Source organism: Excalfactoria chinensis, chromosome 10 (genome assembly GCF_039878825.1).
Source record: "Excalfactoria chinensis isolate bCotChi1 chromosome 10, bCotChi1.hap2, whole genome shotgun sequence".
Lineage (NCBI taxonomy): Eukaryota > Metazoa > Chordata > Aves > Galliformes > Phasianidae > Excalfactoria > Excalfactoria chinensis.
Window position 1 is genome coordinate 15265014 of NC_092834.1, and position 19197 is coordinate 15284210.

General features: G+C 39.3%; 1 protein-coding gene across 1 annotated transcript in view; it reads right to left on the reverse strand.

The window, feature by feature from the left end:
* Positions 1-15806, reverse strand: part of VPS13C (vacuolar protein sorting 13 homolog C) — a 75370-nt gene extending 59564 nt beyond the window's left edge. The window contains exons 1-12 of the mRNA XM_072346039.1: positions 15571-15806; positions 14819-14862; positions 12529-12571; positions 11721-11816; positions 11064-11165; positions 8166-8228; positions 6631-6696; positions 5745-5854; positions 4882-4941; positions 4228-4287; positions 3524-3604; positions 655-712 (exon numbers count right to left, since the gene is read on the reverse strand). Coding sequence (XP_072202140.1) covers positions 655-712; positions 3524-3604; positions 4228-4287; positions 4882-4941; positions 5745-5854; positions 6631-6696; positions 8166-8228; positions 11064-11165; positions 11721-11816; positions 12529-12571; positions 14819-14862; positions 15571-15670 — 883 coding nt within the window. The 5' untranslated portion in view covers positions 15671-15806. The remainder of the gene's footprint in view (positions 1-654; positions 713-3523; positions 3605-4227; positions 4288-4881; positions 4942-5744; positions 5855-6630; positions 6697-8165; positions 8229-11063; positions 11166-11720; positions 11817-12528; positions 12572-14818; positions 14863-15570) is intronic.
* Between the last annotated feature and the right edge of the window lie 3391 nt (positions 15807-19197).

Consider the following 19197-nt stretch of genomic DNA (forward strand, 5'->3'; position numbering starts at 1 on the left):
TGATCAGAAGGCTGGAGCACCTCCCCTATGAAGAGTGGCTGAAGGAGCTGGGCTTGTTCAGCAGAGAGAAGTGATGGCTGCAAGGAGACCTCATTGGAGCCTTCCAGTATTTAAAAGGGGATTATAAAAAAATATAAAATAAATAAAAAGGGGGAACCAAATTTTTAGTTGGATAGATAGTGATAGGACAAGGGGGATGGTTTCAAGTTCAAGGAGGTAATGTTTAGACTGAATGTCAGGGGGAAGTTCTTTACAGAGAGAGTGGTGAGATGCTGGAACAGGCTGCCCAGAGAGGCTGTGGATGCTCCATCCCTGGAAGTGTTCAAAACTAGGTTGAATGGGGCCCTGGGCAATCTGGTCTAGTACTAGATCTGGAAGCTAGTGGCCCTGCCCTTGGTGGGGGAGTGGAACTTCATGATACTTAGGGTCCCTTCTGACCCAAGCCATTCTACGATTCTACGAAATGGCATTTGATTCATACAACAAATTAGATCAGCCCAGCAGTAGTTAGAAAAAATAAGACCTCTACGATGTTACGTTATGTTTAGGCTTTTGTAAAATGAAGCTAGTATGGGTATGCCTGTATGATCAGTTCAGTCTAACTAAAATGATCAAAACAGTGTATATTCATTCATTCATTTGTAGCTTACTTACTGTACTGGTAGTCTTGAGGCTGGTTATCACCATATGGAATTCCTCTTTTCAGTTGATCCTGTAAAGGAATGCGATAGTGTCTAGCAATTGCTGAAGGATATTTACTGTTGGTCTACTTAAAATATAGAGGACAGATCAGCTCCAATTCACATGTTTTCTGTGGGAGTTTCCCCAAACCTTCACTGCTTAAATGAGGTATCTAATGTAGCACAAATACTTAAAAGTGTTTAAATACAGCAGACTTAATAAGCTTCTCTCATCAAGTGGAATGTTATTATATTTTAATTCAACTTTGCCTAGAAGTTCACTGAACCTTTGTATCTTTCATCAACTAGCGTTCATTAATTTAAAACACTCTGGCAATTGTGTACTTGCAGACACATAGCGTAATAGTGACATATTTTACAAAGACTATCAATATCAAGCATAGCTTTTACAAGGAAAATATCTTACAGATATAAATCTCTTCCAGTAATTTCTTCTCCCAATTTCATATTTTAAAAATACTTTATATTTACAAAAAAAAAAAATACACACGCTTATTAATGATATTTGCATTTAAGTGTATTTTCTGAACTCTAACAGTGAAGGCAAGCTTTTCAACGAGCTTAATGTATAACAGCTAATCTCACAAACAGCCATATGCTCACGTTATTTAAATATGAAGACTTTTGTGTGAAACTGACAGACTGCTATGGATTACGCAGCTTATTCCAGCTATGAGGCAGACCAATCAGCTACTGTGCTAAATCTGATTTCTTGATAATACTGTTTACAAGTCAGACTGAAATGGCCTGTCTGGACGGAAGTCCTAGCATTTCAGGAAACAGGATATGGACTACAAACTGCATTTAAAACGTTTTCTAGTCTTTAACACAGAAAATTCTGAAACAGGAAGTACTTCCTAAGCAGCTGAGAGGATTTACACAAGCCATCTTATGCCCATGACAAATTTCACTCTTCCCTCACAATGGCTTATTAAGAACTTGTAAGCATCTCTGCTAAACTAAAAAGGCAGGATGGAAAGCACCCTGAGGAATTTTAGCTGCGTTTAAACAAAGTAAGAGAATGCAGACAGGACAGAAAAACATATTCACAGCATCTTCTACATACAGTGAACTTGCATTCCAATTTTTAGAAAGTGAGAATTACTCTACGATAGGAACCAGAACTAAAATAAAAGGACTTGGGTTTCAAGTCCCACATTAACAGTAAGGATTTAGAGTGCATTTAATGACCAGCTGGTTTTACCAGTTTTGAGCCATGCTTCCTTATTAGTATCAAGTCCATCGAGTTAAGCATATGCTATGTTAACAAGGCAAAAATAAATAAATGACAACCGTAAGAGTAGGACAGCAGAAGAAATGGAAACGAGGAATATTGTATGAGGATACACAGAACATTTGCATGACACTGATAAACACAGTGAGTCAATAATGCACTGTATTTTGCACAGATGTCCTTATTAAAACCAAACATAAAATGCAGATAGACAGCATACATCACATATTCAGCATTCTCCACAGCAAAATGAAACATATTTCTGATAAACTAAGAGTAGTCATATGTACAATATTCCAAGCCAACTGACTCATTTTCATAATCCCTTCTAAGTTTACTTTCAAAATCTAAGTTATTCATTCAATTACTAGCCAACCACTCACTAGAGTAACTAGCTGCTTCTCATTACCTACGAATTATCTATCTTTTAACCACATTTATGTAATAGCTATCTGCAACGATCTTAACAGCAAAGGTACTTTTGCAATCCAGTACTCTTCAGCTGCAGTACAGAAAGATGTTTGCCCTCAGCTACAATTTATGTCTATATAATTGCCCTATTAATAGTGCCACATTCCCAGTTTCTCTTCGGAGTAAGTAAAACTTGTTTTGCTTTTATTTAATTGCTACCTTATCTCACGAGTATTTCATAGGCTTACAACATTACAATTTGCAGTACACCACTACTCATCTAGCTAGCAGCAACTCAAAACACCAACAAATCAGAAAAACTAGACGTAGCCTTCAAGTATCTCATACACAAAAACTGGATTTGATTCTTCCCATGTAATTACCATTTTAATTATTTCCAGCATCAACTCTGCCATACAGTCTACTTTAATTATGTTTCACCCATCATCATTACTCAGTCCTACTGAGTACCTCCTATTTAAAGCTATGACCCTTTTCAGACTTGACAAGCGCAGCGTACTCATTTTTCCTAATCTGTTTCCCATACAGCAGGATACCGCCTTCAGGGAAATATTACAGTAACCCCTTTAACTTTCAAGTGGGACAGTGGACGGCTACTACCTACAAGGTGTAGTTTGCTAAAAGTAAAAAGAGGAAATGCTCTTTATGTGATCTGATCTTGTTCATCTGTTTGGCAACATTCTTTGCTTTACTGTCTTGTTCTTCTTTTTGGCTACATCATATTGGTTAGTTTCATCTACACAGCTTAGGTATCTTCATAATATAAAGCTTCTGCTCCAGTAAGGTTTAATATTCTGAAATTTTAGTAACTCCATGATTATTAACTATTTCAGTTTTCACTACAGTAGCTATATAAGACCTCATATAGCCCAGATAAATAAACAGTACTGAGTAAGTAGCATGCTAAATCACACGCTAATAGAACTGATCTTACAAAGCCAGTTTCTGACCATCTCCAAATCTACAGGAGTTGGTAACATACAGAGCTAACAAAACATATTAACTACCAATAGCACAATGAATTAACACATGGCCCTGCTATCAGAATAAAGCTGACCAAATGTCTGGGGCTGGGTGTTGATGAAATTAATATGCCATAGTCTGAAGTGGTATAACAGTCATGAGATAAAGCACTGCTCATTTAACTCTACGTTACCAGTATTTGTTCATGGGAGCCATGATAATACATTTTGCTGTGTACATTCCAATAAGCACTGAGGCTGTCCAAGCATAAAAGCTGCAGAGAAAAAGAAAAACAATAGCATTCAACAGATCCCATACTCTGTATTCAATACATTCTATGAATTCAGCTTCCACTTGGAAAAAAAAAAAAGATAGGCTATACAACAAATCTACTATAAACACTGAGACACATTTAATCTTATAATACCATTTTGAAAAGAAAATTACTTGCTAAGCAGCATGCTCTTAAAGTGCACACATTCACACACACTGACAAAAAGTAAATGGGGTGGGGAGGAGCAAAAGGGCATGTTTCACTACCAGAATTCCAAATGTTTTACATATAGACTAGTACAGGAAATTCGACAGAACTATTTGAAACTGTGGTTACTACATAGATTTCAGTCTTGCTGTGTAATGTTGTTTATAAGCAGATCAGTGTTTGCATTGATTGGTCAAACTACGGCCTTGAAAGGTATGCCTTACCTAAAACCAGTCTTTTTAGTTCTATTTATTAAAAAATTAAGTAAAAATATAAAATATTAAGTAAAATACAAGAATTCACAAACCATTTTTCCAGTTTTTCTCTGTACCTGCTTGCTACATCGCTCCAAACAACAGTTGCTAGCTACACTTTTTAACCAGATAGGAACAACAACAACAAAAAAGCCACATTACCTTGTAAATTACTTTTGTAGCATCATTTAGAATTGAAGGTTTCCAGTTCTCATTTGTCGTCTAAAATTTCAAAGGGACAAAACTCATTCATGATGTACCTTACTTATCATATCTGTGGTTTTATATTATTTCTTGAAGCACAGAATAAATCACTTTTGTGTTACCAGACTACAGAAGTCAACTTCTCTAAACTGCATATACACAAGTCAAAACCCAAATTTGTGAGCTCCTCAACTCCTTATCCCACCCATGAAATCCTATGCACTTATGGCAAACAAGTTAACTGAAATTCTGTCCTCTTTTCTTTGGAGGCCTGGCAAAATACCACATTCTTCATCTTGATGTAACATCTGCCTTAATTTATCTACTGAACATGGGAACAACCTTTCCTATGAAATCAAGCACATTCAGTTTTAAAGATCACTTGAAACATAAGAAAAAACATTGCTTGTCTCAAAATAGTATGATATTCCTCAGCAATATTACTTGCTGCTTGTACAAACTTCAAGTGCTTTTTGCATGGAGAAAGGGCTGTCTTACCCTCCTTATCCATACTATAAATGCATCATATCAAATGCCTGACTTATCCTTCTGGTGCCCAATTAAAGGTAAGTAAATCAAAACCACGAATGCATGCATGCACGCAAATATTACCAATAAACTAAGCTCGCCCAATGTCACTCCCAAAGAAATTGGACACTGTGGATCTGTGATCTGCAAAAACAGAAAAAGAATAGCTTTTTCTCCATATTCATTGCACACTAAGAATCATTTCATTAAAATTGATCGAAATCTTGAGCTGTTTTCCTTTACTTAATTGTTCTAGCTGAAGCACTCAGTTGGGTCAGTACCAATATGGCTGCAGACTAAAGGCTTAGGAATTAACTTCTGACATTTTCTTTCAGGTTTTTAAACCTTTGTACAATAAAGAACTGAAGAACTATCAAGTGCCGTGTCTCAGCCAACTATATCACTTTCCAATTTCCATTCCTTCCACTATTTTGAATACAGTGTCTCTGAAAACAGCTCCAGAATAGCTTTGCATAAGGTTTTATGTCCAATGCTTCCTATCTACATGCAGCTATCTCATCACAAACTGCTTCACTCATTTCCAGGAATCTGGAATGGGGACAGAATACTACCTATTACCTATTTGTTACTTAACTGTTTGTCTTCCAGCTCATCCATAAGTCCACAGCTCCCCACCATGCTGAATTTTGATCATCACAATGAAAAATTCTGTATATCAACTGCATGTACTGATGTATGACAAACTGTCACCACACACACTTAGTGAGCAAGGCAGCACCAGGCAATACAGAACAGAGATTATCTATTTCACATACCCAAAATAACTCCAGCTTTCAGTTGTACTTGAAGTAATTCATTCAAAGATATGCACAAGAAGCCACAGTAATTTTTAAGGATGATAAATAACAGTTTATCTCTATGGAATAGAGATAACTACTTCACTAAAGTGAAATTTAGAACAGAAAAAGCATTTTCCAGGTACTTACATCATCTTCATATTTAACATGAATGCCTGTGATCTTGACCTGGACATTCTTTATAACTTGAGTTGCAAGCTTTTCCAAGAAAGTATCTTTCTTCTCCTCCTTTGGTTTATCTGGAAAATAAAATAAATGGCATTCAGTGAAACAAATACATATTGAGTTTAAGCACACTAACAGCTATTCTAACGTAAATTTAATGCTTATTCTAATGTGAATACCTAGTACTTGAGTCTCTAGCTACTTGATTTTTTCCTGTTCTGTATCCGTATTGTGAGAATGTAATATTAGTTTTGTGCACACACCACAACTGTAAGAAAATTTATGTCTAAGTTTCATTGACAGTAGTGCAGCTTACACTCATTTCCAGTTCCATTTTTAAGATATACCTCCCCACACCCTCCAGGGCAAAAGCCCCTTAGAAGTTCCTCAGCAACTAACTAGGAATTTCAGCAAGAAAACAGGCAAGAAGGTGTAATTTAGTACAAAATATCCTAAAACACCCAGGTGAAGATGATGCTTACATATTAAAGGATTGGTTCATTAGAGCTTTTCAGAGGATATCACCGGACAAGATTAAATAGCTTGCACACAATAAGTGAAAATGTAAAGATACTCTGAAATGTTCTAGCTGTTCAGTAGTAGAGCTGTACTGTGATCATTTAAGCTAATAAACTGAAATTCGTAAGGACTAAGCACAAGTGCATTTGATTTACAGAGTGGCAGAGTGGATAACCAACAACAAAAAGCTCTCTCTACTTTATGTTCTCTTTCAAAAAGGAAGGGAAAAATAATCAGTGAATGTATATGCAAGACTAAGAAAAACTAATACAAATAGCACGCAAAATATGTAGCATTTAAAAACAAAATCAAAGTCATGTTTTTTACCCACCTTTTGAATGATCACGACCTTTAAAGGGTCTCTTAAAATGCTTTTTATACTTTTTACGCTTACGTCCTTTTTTCAGCGCAAGCAATTTTTTGGGAAAAGCATAAAATTCAAGTTAGCAAAGCAGAAATGCAAGAAATGAAAGAAAAGACAGAAGAAAGCTTAGCTTGTCAAATCAGAATAAGCTCTCATTAAAAGAATTAAAGAACTTCATAGCTGTTAAGGAAGCAATCAGCTACTGCTCATAATACAGAGCATCATTTTCCATCATTCACATATACCTGAATTCACTTTCATGGAAGCAACCAAAGCATTGCCTTTTCTTTTTCTCCTTTACGCCAGTAACAACTCCTGATTAAGTTTACAAATCACACCGTATTCAAGGGCCACGGCATGTACAAGTGTAAATGCATGTTTCAAGATCCCTTACACAACATCCCATGAGTTTAAGGAGTTACCAATAATCACCAGGCTTCTCAGAAAGCACACAGACTTATTAATGAATTCAATTCAGATCTCCAGTGTACAAAGCAGATGTGAAAACAAATCATAACTACTGATTAGAACCCTGGTGAATATTCTTTTCTGTGATCCAAGCATTTATTTCACGACTTCAGCCAAAGGCACATAACGAAACACTCAACAGAATACTCATATGGGAAAAACACTGAAGTCAAAATCCAGATGAGGATTCTACCATGCAAGTGCATAACTTCCAAGTTAAGATATTCATGACACACAAGAAAACCCAAAGAAAGCTTTTCAGTAGGATTCTCACAACAATCAACAGCAGGCTATGAATGTTATTTGAATGAATGACAGCTGAAACTGCAAAAAGACGCATAGGGAAATAATAATTCTTTAACAGTTTCATATGAAAGTAAATCCTAATATTCACACACAAATTACAGTCTAAACAAACACAACCGCTCCACAAATGAAGTTAATGGTCCGTTTTTATACATTTCTAAAGAAAACCAGTTTGGTGAGTTGCATCTTTCACCCCTCTGGCCATAAAGGAGAAAAGAACTTAGCAAGAGGGCTGCCTGTACTTAACTTTAAAAGGTTATAACATAAGAAGGGTGTGTCCTACTAAAGTAAGAAGGAAATAAGCACAAAGGCCAATTTAACTTAGGGGAAGAGCTTTGTTTTTTATGTACTTTGCACATTCCTTCAAAGAAAGGAGGAAAAAGTGCCAGCCAAGACTTCAACCTGCCCTGTAAGTACTTACTAAGTGGTCACCCTACAATTAAAAAAATAAATGGGCTGAGGAGGGAGGAGAAGAAAATCTACACCAGCGTTTTAATGCTGGAGAAGAATACTGTCAGCATTTTATGACACTCCTGAATTTGACACAGATGAGAGATATCTTCCTAAACACTCTCCCAGTCTTCTTGAACAGCCTTAGTCACTTGAAGTTCCTGCCTGAATCAATAATCATTAAATATGCATTGTTTTCTCATTTCCACATTTGGCTGCTTTGGGTTTTGTTGTTGCTGTTTTAAAACATAAAGCTGCAATTAACCATGCATACCCACCAGGCTTGGTGTCCTTGTAAATCAGACTCTGCAGCCCGTACAAGGAATCCTGTGAATGAGCACCTTGGTCCACATGGCAGCAAATAATCAAAAAATGCATTTTGTTTAAACAAAGGAAATCAGCCTGATTTCATGTTACATTCAGCTCCTGGATTAAAACTGAGTTCATAAAACTCATGTCAAGATAGTATTTACGTTGTAGTAGCCAGCAACCAGAGCTGCTTCAGAAACACCTAGTTTCAAAGACTGTCAACAGATACATATTATGTCATTTTCTTTTTATTTCTATCCAGCAAGAGACGAAAGTGTCAAACTTGGGTCTCCATGTATGAGTACTGATACTGACAGACCAAAATAACTTGGAAAATAGAAAGCATTCTGTTTCTGTTAAGCAGATCTTGCTATCACTTCTCTATCACATTACACTACTAACCACACAGAGACACAACCATTTTGTTCAACATCTGTACAGCATTTTGAAAGAAATATTGCTAGGACTGACCTACTGGATTAAGATTCTACATGTATTAATGTCAGTTGAGTACTAATTGAATGAGCAAATGCAGCCAACGCTTCACAGACCTGAAATCATTCCATTCAGTTATTTCCCATATTTTTAGCACCTGTCTTCTCTGGAAGAGCTGAATTTCTTATTAGTTCACAGAACAGCACAGCAACTTGGACCCCAAGAACTTTGTGTCTAGCAAAGACAAGAGATCTCCTCATACAAGAACTGGACAAGTCATCCTGACCACAATAACATAGAAGATGACCTGAAAACCCCAAATAGCAAAGCTGCTGTGCCACTGAATGAAGCTGCAGAAGGACTGCAATTTAGAATAATCCAGGCTGAATGTTCCTCTAGTTTTTGACTCCCCGGGAGAAAAAATTAATAATGTAGCCTTGCAAAACATGAGCACAGATCTAATTTTAGCTCTTCAAATGACAAGTCAATCTACTGATTTTAAGAAAGCTCTTTTCTAAAACCTTGCAAACAAACACTGGAGGTATCGAATCTCTTTCAGAAATACTAAGAATTTGCCGCAGATGCATTATTGCACATTGTTCCAGATCTGCTATTCCTCAAGTGCTGCCTATTAGGTTAAACTCTTTTTATATTATCCCTTCATCCCATTGGTACTGATGCAAAGAATAACAGCTCAGTCACGGGTCAAATTTCTATGAACATTCCTTTGCTTCTGTATGAACTAACAGTTGCAAAATTCATCCACTGAAGTAGCTTAGCTCACATACAGTTTCTGACAACAAATAAAGCAGGATTTATATCTGCATTCCACACAGATTGGTAAACTGCTGTATGAAGGACTGCAAATGTGAATTTTAAACTAACAAAATAGGATTAAAGCAGTAGTGTTCTGAAGCTGGAAAATAAAGCAAGCAGAGAGACTACAACACAGACTATCTTTCCCCAATTATTCCACGAACAGTTTCATTTTCAGGAGCTTTTCCAAGGCCAATGACTTGAAGCACTGCTATTTTCATAGAGATGTATCTTATCAACCATCGTACCTCCTATCACACAAAACCTTCACTAAGCAGGTCTTTAACATGCAGTTACCTGTCATCAGTTCAGAGCTTGGTCTCTGTCCAAAGCAGCCTAATTTGTACCACTATTCTAACACATGTATTTATTATGATAAAAAATAAAACCAGACTAACCAGTGTGAAATAGTCAATTATTTTTAAGTTCTTAATGATCTAGATAAAAACTTTACTTAAAGTTTACTGTCTTCACATTTAACTGCTTTCTTGTGTCATTATTTCTTTCCTCATCAAGACACTCTCATTTCTTAAACCAGACCCAATGCAGTATCACAGAATGGTTTAGCTCAACAGGGACCTTACAGATCATCCAGTTCCATCCCCCTTGCCATCAGTAGGATTGCCAACCACTAGTTCAAGCTGCCCAAGATCCCATCAATTTAGCCTTGAATAGCTCCAATGGAACACTGCAAGTTCTCTCTGGGCAATCTGTTGCAGCACCTCACCACACTCCGAGTAAAACATTTATTGCTAACATGTAACCTGAATCTCCCCTTGTATTGTTTATAGCCATTTCCCCCTTGTCTTGCCACTATCAGACCATTAAAAAAGTTGGTTCCCATCCTGCTTGTAAAGCTGTTTTACGTACCAGAAGGCCACAATGAGGTCTCTCCACAGCCTTCTCTTTTCCAAGCCAAACAAGCCCAACTTCCTCAAACTTTCCTCATAGGAGGTTTGCTCCAACCCCCCTAAGCATCTTTACTGCCCTCTTCTAAACCCATTCCAACAGCTCCATATCCCTCCTGTTCCTCCCACTCACACTCCCTGTTGCTCCTTAATCTCTCTACCCTGACCTTGATCTCTGCCACCACAATCATCATATGGTGGTATCGCCATAGATCATATATATTTCACCATACAATAAAAACCAGCAGAAACTGAAATGAGGGTATTATTGATGGTATTTTTTCTTGTGAAAAACATTAAACCTTTCCACCTTTCTTTAAATTTCTTTTTAAGCAAAGAACGACTTTTCACGTGCACCTCCAAAACATCTTTAGAACCTCAGTAATGGATGCTGAATGAAATAAACATTTGCCTAATGAGATGCAGCTGCTGTCTTTGGTTCTGTTTCCAGAGATCCTTATGAAAAAAAACACAAAAACAACCCATACCAGATAATTGAATTCTCATTTCCAATGGACAAAGAAATGGTAAGCAAAATTAGTAACACTTCTTATGCTTAAACTACAGGGGAAAGAGCCTTTTTAAAGCACTGTAGTAAGATTAGCTAAACACTTTAAATTTATTAAATCAATTACAAAACTGGACTTTTCTTTCACAGCACAGTAAATTCCCGAATTCCGCTGGAGGTTTGCATTATTAACTTGGTACCTTTCTCGGCTGCTTTCTGCAAGGCTTCCTCAATTCTGGCCAGCTCCTTTTGTTTATTATCTTGTAAGTATTTTTCTTCCTTCTCTGCATCATATTTAATACCTGTAAGCCAAGTTGGGACAGCGTTACCCTAAATTTCAAATTATGTAGCTCACAATCATGCAATGAATGATTTCATATTCTGAACATTTTGTTGCAAAATGACACTTTAAACAAAGGCTATTCTAGTGGCTGAAACCTCCATCCTGCCTCTGGAAATAGTAGGATACGAAAGATTATACCAACATTCAATCATTGTTTTATAGGAGTACCCTTCCATCAGTTCTAACAGAATTACCACTTTTGACTGTTATTAATTAGGAACAGACTGCATCCTGAAATAGCCAAAAATCTAAACCACGCCAGAAGAGTGGATTCAAGATAGCACACATCAAAGGAACCACGTTTGAGAAACTAAAATTAGAACAAATGGGCACAATCAAGACTTTCCACTACAGCAACAAGTGCTCTTTCTACCCACCGTTCTTCCACTCACTTCCCTACATTTGTCTAGAAAGTTCCCTGCGGGAGCTGAGTATAAAAAACAGCAGCTTATTTAATGGTACCTTTAGATATTTATCTCCTTGATTATTTCACTATGATGAGAAGATTACTTACTTGCTCCAGGAACTATAAGAAGATACAAGCCTTCAAGAGTTGCAACAACTGCTTCACCATACAAGTTCTTCCAAGGAATCTTCAGAGTCAGTTTATCTACATAAAGCAGATAAAAGTTACCTCAAACAAAAACCTATGCTGTACTTAGTTTGAAGATACAGTGAAGGTCATTCATTCTATTTCTTCATGATCTAAATGCCTTGGAAGTTGAGGAGAAACTGTGTGGGTACATCTTTTACAAAGCCCTTGGAGTTCAAAAATATACGCAGAGAAAACGCAAGCAAGAAGATGCAGCTTTGAGTTCAAAGACTTCATATCAAAAACTGAGATTGGGATTGGATTGGAATAGAATACATTTATTTCCAAAAGACATTTCATTTGAAAAAGCAACGCAGACCTCAAGGGAAAAGAAAATTAACAACATGTATCTAAGAGTTGCTAAACTCTCGGCATGTCTTCCAATCTTCCAGCAATCTTACTGAAGTTCTTCATATTCCTAATCTACCCTTTGAAGAGACATACATTCTACTTCTAGTTACAGCTCCCTTGATCATCCACGTACCTGTGAAACATCTCAGATACATTTTCCACACTCAGCCTATAATTTACACAAGCAGAGTTACCCAGGGAACTTTTTATCACTTATGTGGCGCAGTCACATTCAGTATCTACACCAGCTTCAACAGCAAGTACTATTACAGAGACCACCTAAGAAATCTTGATGAAAGAAATTCAAAGGCAAGACAAAGGCTTGTACTCCAAAGTTCCATTTTAAGATTTAGGTTGAAACAAAACAAAACAACCTTACCTATATGGCCAACTTTGACTCTAAAAGGTACATCCAGTTCACTCTGTAAAAGAAAAGTAAGTATTAAACAGATTCATGTATTGTGAAGGTAACTTGGTTCGGACAGCAGAATTATTATCCTGACTTCTCTTAAAACTGTAATCACAAAATTGAAGTTCCAGAACAGATGCAGTTCTCTGTATGACATAGGTATAAATAATCAGCAGCGCTCATGTGAACGTGGGAATCCATAAATACAGTCATAGGTCTCATTTCTTTAATGAGAATCAGTACAGCACTTAAAATTTCCTAATGTATTTTAAAAGCCTCAACAGCAATATTGAGTTCTTCGTAAAATGCCTGCCAAGCATCAAGAACAGCATAGACTCAAATAGCTGAGGAAAATGAGACAAGTGAACAATTATTACCATCAATTAAAACCTCATGAAGGATCTCATCTACACAGCGTACCACAAAAACAGGAATATAACCACTGGTTAAGAGAGAAACAAGATAAACAAGAAGAAGAATAAAAGAAAGAAAGAAAAAATAAAAGTAAAAATTAAGTTTAAGATGTAATAATTTATCTATTCTTACAATAAAATTCCAATTTCTAGTTGGTACCACCTGAGGGTTATCAACAATGGGCAAAAGAAGCAGGTAAGACATGAAATTTCAGAGCAACAAAGAAGAAACAGTGATGTTAAGCAAAAATTTAGCATGTTTTCCGTCATCTTCCTGAGTGCAATGCTAAGCACACTGCAGTTTGTTGTAAGAATCTTTCATAGTACAGCTATTCCCTAGCTCAGGACACAATAACCAAGAACTTTTCAGACAAGAATCTAGTTACTTATTGGCAGCTCTTGTTTTTTCACTCACTGTTACTCCTACTTTAACAGGAACGTTTAAATAACCGTATTACACGGTTAATCAGTATGTACAAGTTACATTCAGACTGCACACATCTCAAACATGCCACCCTCCACAGTTTTAACTGAAAATCAACTTACATAGCCATAAACATAAGCCTTTATTTCAACAGATGGAACTTTTTCTCCCTTCTTACCCACATCAAAACACAGCATCACAGTCTCCCAGATGACTTCAGTTATTACAATCTACAAGTCAGGCTTTGAAAATCCATTCATTCAACTCACGCAGAAAAGAAGAATACACAGACCTGTGCATACCAGTTGTTTCTAATAAGCTGTTCCGAACCATACAACCATCTATTGCTTGGACATACAAGTGATAAACCCTATGGAAGTCTAAACTACGACCTTACGGAAGTATGATTATGCAGCAGCAGAAGAAATTCAGTTATTTAGCTTGTACTGGAAGACTAAAGCAGTAACAGAAATGTACAAACATTTTAGAGTTTTACTATTTCAAGCTTCAAATTATTAGGACAGGTGATATCTATGTAGAATCACGGAATTTTTAAGGTTGGAAAAGACCTCTAAGATCATTTAGCCCAACCATCACCTCATCACCAATACTGCCCATTAAATCGTCTCCCTTTGTGCAACCCTTACCCTTTTCTCGGATACCTCCAGCAATGATGACTCCACCATCGCACTGGGCAGCCATTGCCAACACCCAACCACTCCTGAGAAGAAATTTTTCCTAATATCCAACCTGAACTTCCTCTGGCACATCTTAAGGCCGTAACCTCTCATCTGCTGCCATTTGGGACAAGAAGCAGACCCCCACCTTACTACAAACTCCTTGCAGGCAGTTGTAGACAGCAACCCCTCAACCTCCTCTTTTTCAGACTGAATCATCCCAATTCCATCTGCCGCTCCTCATAAGGCTCCAGAGCCTTCACAGCTTTGTTGCCCTTCTCTGGACACACTCCAGGACCTCCATGTCTTTCTTGTAGTGATGGTCACAAAAACTGAACACAATGCTTGAGGTACAACCTCACCACTGCCAAGTACAGAGGGACCTTAACCCATCAATCCAGCCTGTCCAGATCCTTCTGTAGGGCCTTCCGACCTTCAAGCAGACTGATAAGCAGAAAACATCAGAAACATACTTGAAAACAGTAGTGGTAATTTCTCAGATGTACTTTTCTTGCGCACATATTTATGATCTAACCCGTGGACTTCTTTTTTCCTTTGTTCCAATTTTTATTATTATATTATTATGTATTATATTATTAGCAATGTTAGAAGCCATTAAGCAAGTACCACTTTCAGTAACAAGCAAAGAAGGCATACACTGTGAAGTGAGACTACATAGAGTAAAGCAGCCCGGGGCTTTGCCCTCAGACACACAGATACAGCTTGATCATTAGTGGAATACTTACTAGAGCATTCTCCTTTATTTGTAAGTTGTCAAGCGCGACATTACCTATGTGGAAGAAAAAGGTTCAGTGATTTCAACACCTATGCAAAACACACTGGAACAAGGAAAACAAGCACAGCCTTCCAAATAAAAGGTATAACGCTGGGGAGCACAGGCACGCCGGGTCATACGTGAGGAAAACTGCACATGTACCACCAGAGTGCTTCAATAGCAGACTTCCTAGGGCTATGTTGTTTATAATATCGGTATGAATCATTCACCGCGTGGCAACAGCGCAATCAGACTAAGCAGAAAAGCTTCATCCCGTGGCACGTACGGCCCCACACCAGCCAGTGCCGCCCGGACAGCACCACAGCGGGCAGCCGCCACAGCCCGCCCCCTCAGGGGCACCGGCCCGCCGCCGGGAGGCGCCAACAGCGCGGGAAGCCGCGGCCCCATCGACCACCGCCGCCCCTCACGGGGGAGCAACGCGGCCCCGCTCCGACCGACCGCCCCCAGGGGGTGGGCCGCGGTCCCAAGGCGACCGACCGCCCCTCCGGGAGCAACGCGGCCCTCGCAGCGACCGCCCTTCGCGGGGGAGCGAGCAAGAGTTAGGCTCCGCGGCTACAGGCCGCCCGCCCGCTCCTCACAGGGGCCTCCAGCCCCTCGGGTAGTCGGAGCCAGCGAGACCCGCTCCCCGCGAGGAAGCGCCCTCCCCCGGTGGCGGCGGCGGCCCCGCTGCGCCACAGAGCCGGGGCGGAACGGGCTCCTTACCCCCCCATATACCCAGCTTGAGCTGGGATTTGTTCAGGTTCTCCACATAGTCGCCAAGGAAGCGGTTCAGCAGATCCGCCACCACCGACTCCAGCACCATGGCGGAGGCGGGCCCACCTCACGCCTCCCGCGGCCCACCGCACTCCGCCCGCGGCCCACCGTGAGCAGCGCGGAGGGGAGGGAACGAGGGAGGGGTGGCGGAGCGCGGCGCGAGGCAGCGCCGGGCGCGTTCCCGCGGTCAGGTGACGGGGCGGAGCAGCTCGGCGCCACACGGAGCGCCGGGGCCGCGCAGGGGCCGAGGGGACGGGGGAGCTGTGCCCGGCTGCGGAGCAGGTGTCGGGATCTACGGGTGAGGGGAGGAGCAGACCACGAGCCGCGGCCCCGAGGCGGGAAGCGGCGCGCTGAAGGAGGCGCGGGGAGGGCGAGGGTCGCCTCGCAGCGGTGCCCGCTGACAGCTCTTACGGTGCATGGAAAAACATTGGTGTTCATCCGGCCGCCCAAGTGACGTGAAAACTGGCAGAAAAGGAGAACGAGAGAGGGGGAATGAGGACTGGCAGCCGAGTGCGAGGCTGTGTTAAGAGACCGCCGCTGAAGGGGCGAATTTCTGTAAGCCGATAAAGGTCTGTCAGCGGCTGTTACCCCTCGGTGCTGATATAACCGCTTCCGAGGCCTGCAGGCTCCCTCTGCTGTAGAGGAGGCGAATCGGAAGGGCTGTGTGCGGTTATCTCCTGTGTGCGGTTATCTCCCTTGTGCGGGAGGCACGAACATGAGGTCACCAATGTATGTATAGATCTGTTAAATCAACCTGTTTAATAACGCACACAGCCAGCCCAGAGCAGGCGACAGGACAAGAAGATTCCTTATTTGGTGTGTGCCACGTCTGTACGTTGCTAGGAATATGTGTGCCTAACTTTTCCACAAGCATTTTTCGATGTTTCAAGCGTGAGGCAGAACATTACATCACTAAGAGCAAAGTTCAGGTCTGCGATGGTTGTTAAACACAATGATCCATGTGATCGGGTGGGGGAAGTTGTATGGCAGAATGCTGGAGACACGTGGAAATTGTGGAAGGGTTCATCAGTGGGAAGTTTCACCCTTGTGTACCTTTCTGAAGGCACCCACTGGTGAGCAATGAGAACCTATTGGATGGTTTTTCCCTTGCACGTACTGTGGCAGTTCTTGGACAAGAACTGTCGGATGCTTTAAAAATAGTCACTGTATTGATCAAACTCATCTGTGCGTGCTGCATTCTGGGCCTTTTGCAAGGCTGGTTTATGCCTTTATGTGGATAAGTTGGTTTTGTGTTGAGTCATTTGTGCCATTTTTGTTCTTCCAAAGAATTCTACCTGTGTCAACCCAGAGGTGATTCCAAGGACCTTCAAACTAAACGCATGGTGATATGTGACATGATTACTGTAACAGATGAGACTTTTCATTAGAGGATGGCATTCGAGTACCACATTCTTGTTTTATGCTCCGTTTAGCTTCAGACAGAAAGAAAAATGTCTAATTATATAACATAAAAACTGCAGAAGGTGCCAGTAATTTATTTTTTTACTCCTTTCATGCAGTGCTGTCTGCTCAAAGCTATTTGTATCCTTGGGAAGCACCAGTGCAAGAAAACAAGGTAGGAAATTGTGTACGGAGCTTCTGCTGCCATTTTGATTGGTAATAAACTTTCATTTGTGATTATTACAATAAAATTTTAAAAGGCCTTTGCTTATTGTGCTTTGTATCTACAAGCCGTGGCTGAATAACTAAGCTTTGAGCAAAAGCTGATCAGTGAGAGCTCAGTCTCTTAGTGTATATAAATTTAAGAGCAGTTGTGCAAATCAGGGGCACTGAATGTTCTCTATAACAATTATGTAATATAAGCAGGATGATAAATCCATTTTCTTTGCTTTTCATAACGGCTGTATTGATTTCTGCACAGAAAATTCTGCAGAGATCAGTTTATCACAATTATAAATTGTTGGATAATAAGTAAAAACAGCTTTTATGTGGTCAGATCATTTTCTAATTAACCAAAATGATTTTTGAAAATCATCTTATTATAGCATGTAGTTGAGTAAATGAAATTTCTGTTATTATTTACAGATGTGCTTTCCTAACAAACACAAATATGCAGCCTAGTGGATCAAAGATAGCTCACAAAATAATGTGATTTGCCTGGAACAGAACTCTCAGAAAGCCAAGACTGTGTCAGGTATCTTGCTTCAGTAAAATCTATGTAGATTTCAAAAGCAAAATGAAATAAAAGGAATACAGAATGGAATGATGAATGGACAGACTGTGAAGAAGGCAGTTTATATAGATATTTTGTTGTACTGTTGACATACATGCTGCTTCTTTTAAGCACTGAGATTTCTGGAATAAGATTCAGAACAGAAACATTGGTATTCAGCTTGCCATTCACTGAATGTAATGTTCATTCACTGCAGGGAAGAACCTGTGTGTTCTGCCCCTTTTTTTTTCTAAATGCCAGCACTGAATAGGCAATACTGCTTTGATAAATATGAACAGAGTCAGTAGTCCTAACACAGCTGAAAGTCCTCAAGCTCCTTGTGTACTATGGTAGCACTTCATTATTTCCCAAAAAGGAACCATAAACTCAGCACTGTAACTCCTAACGTTGTGTTTTGCTATTTGTATGGCAAGATTTGCTTAGGTTTCTCAGGTAGAACTTCCTGAAGAACAAAGCCTGAAAGAATAGGAAATCTGCACTGAGAGCATCGGTTTAAATCTTTAGTTTTATGAATAGAGATACACATTGTAACAACAAATACTTGTTTGGTGTTGCCTGTTGTGCAGTCTTGCACACATAAATAAATAATAGCTACAGCATAATGCTAATTTGAGGTGGGTACATGGATTGATCACTTAATAACCCAGCTTTCTTCTCATCTTTTACTGCATTAATATTACAAAATCTCCAGCTCCTACCATCTGACTGTTGGCAAGTGAACAGATGGCAAATTTTATCCACTATACCTCACTAAACAGAGTGCATGCCTGTTAGCAGTTGGGAAATCAGCCAAGTAATGTAGCATCAGCTCTTCTCATCACAAAGCCTCCAGGGATTAGAGGACTTTGTGATGAGTTAGATCAGGTTGCCAAGAGCCTTGTCCATACAAGTTCTGAAAATGTCCAAAAATGGTTACAGCACAGCCTTGCTGAGCATCCTGTTCTTTATCCACTCGAATTCTGAGAGGTTTTTCACTCCTTTCAGATGCTGAGAATCTCCTGTTAAGTGGTGTTTTACTGTAAAATTCTCAGAAAATCTAACTTTATATAATACATAGATTTTAGACTTAATGAATGCAACAAGTCAGTACTGATAATTTTGCCATCCTTCTTTTTCTAAAAATAGTAGTAATAATAGTAATAATAATTCTGTGGAATTAATACCATTTTATATTGTTGATGGGTTTTTGTTTTTTAGTTTTATGCTGACTTTATTTTTCACTGTTTTTAATCTTTCTTCTAAGCAGTGCACAGATTTTGTTCATAGCAAATGCCTTTACAGAAAATAAAGGAAAACAAAAGGTGTATTAATACTTTCACATCGACTACTAAAATGAAGGATGAAAACCACCCAAATTGCCTTGTGTAAACTACATAAAATGC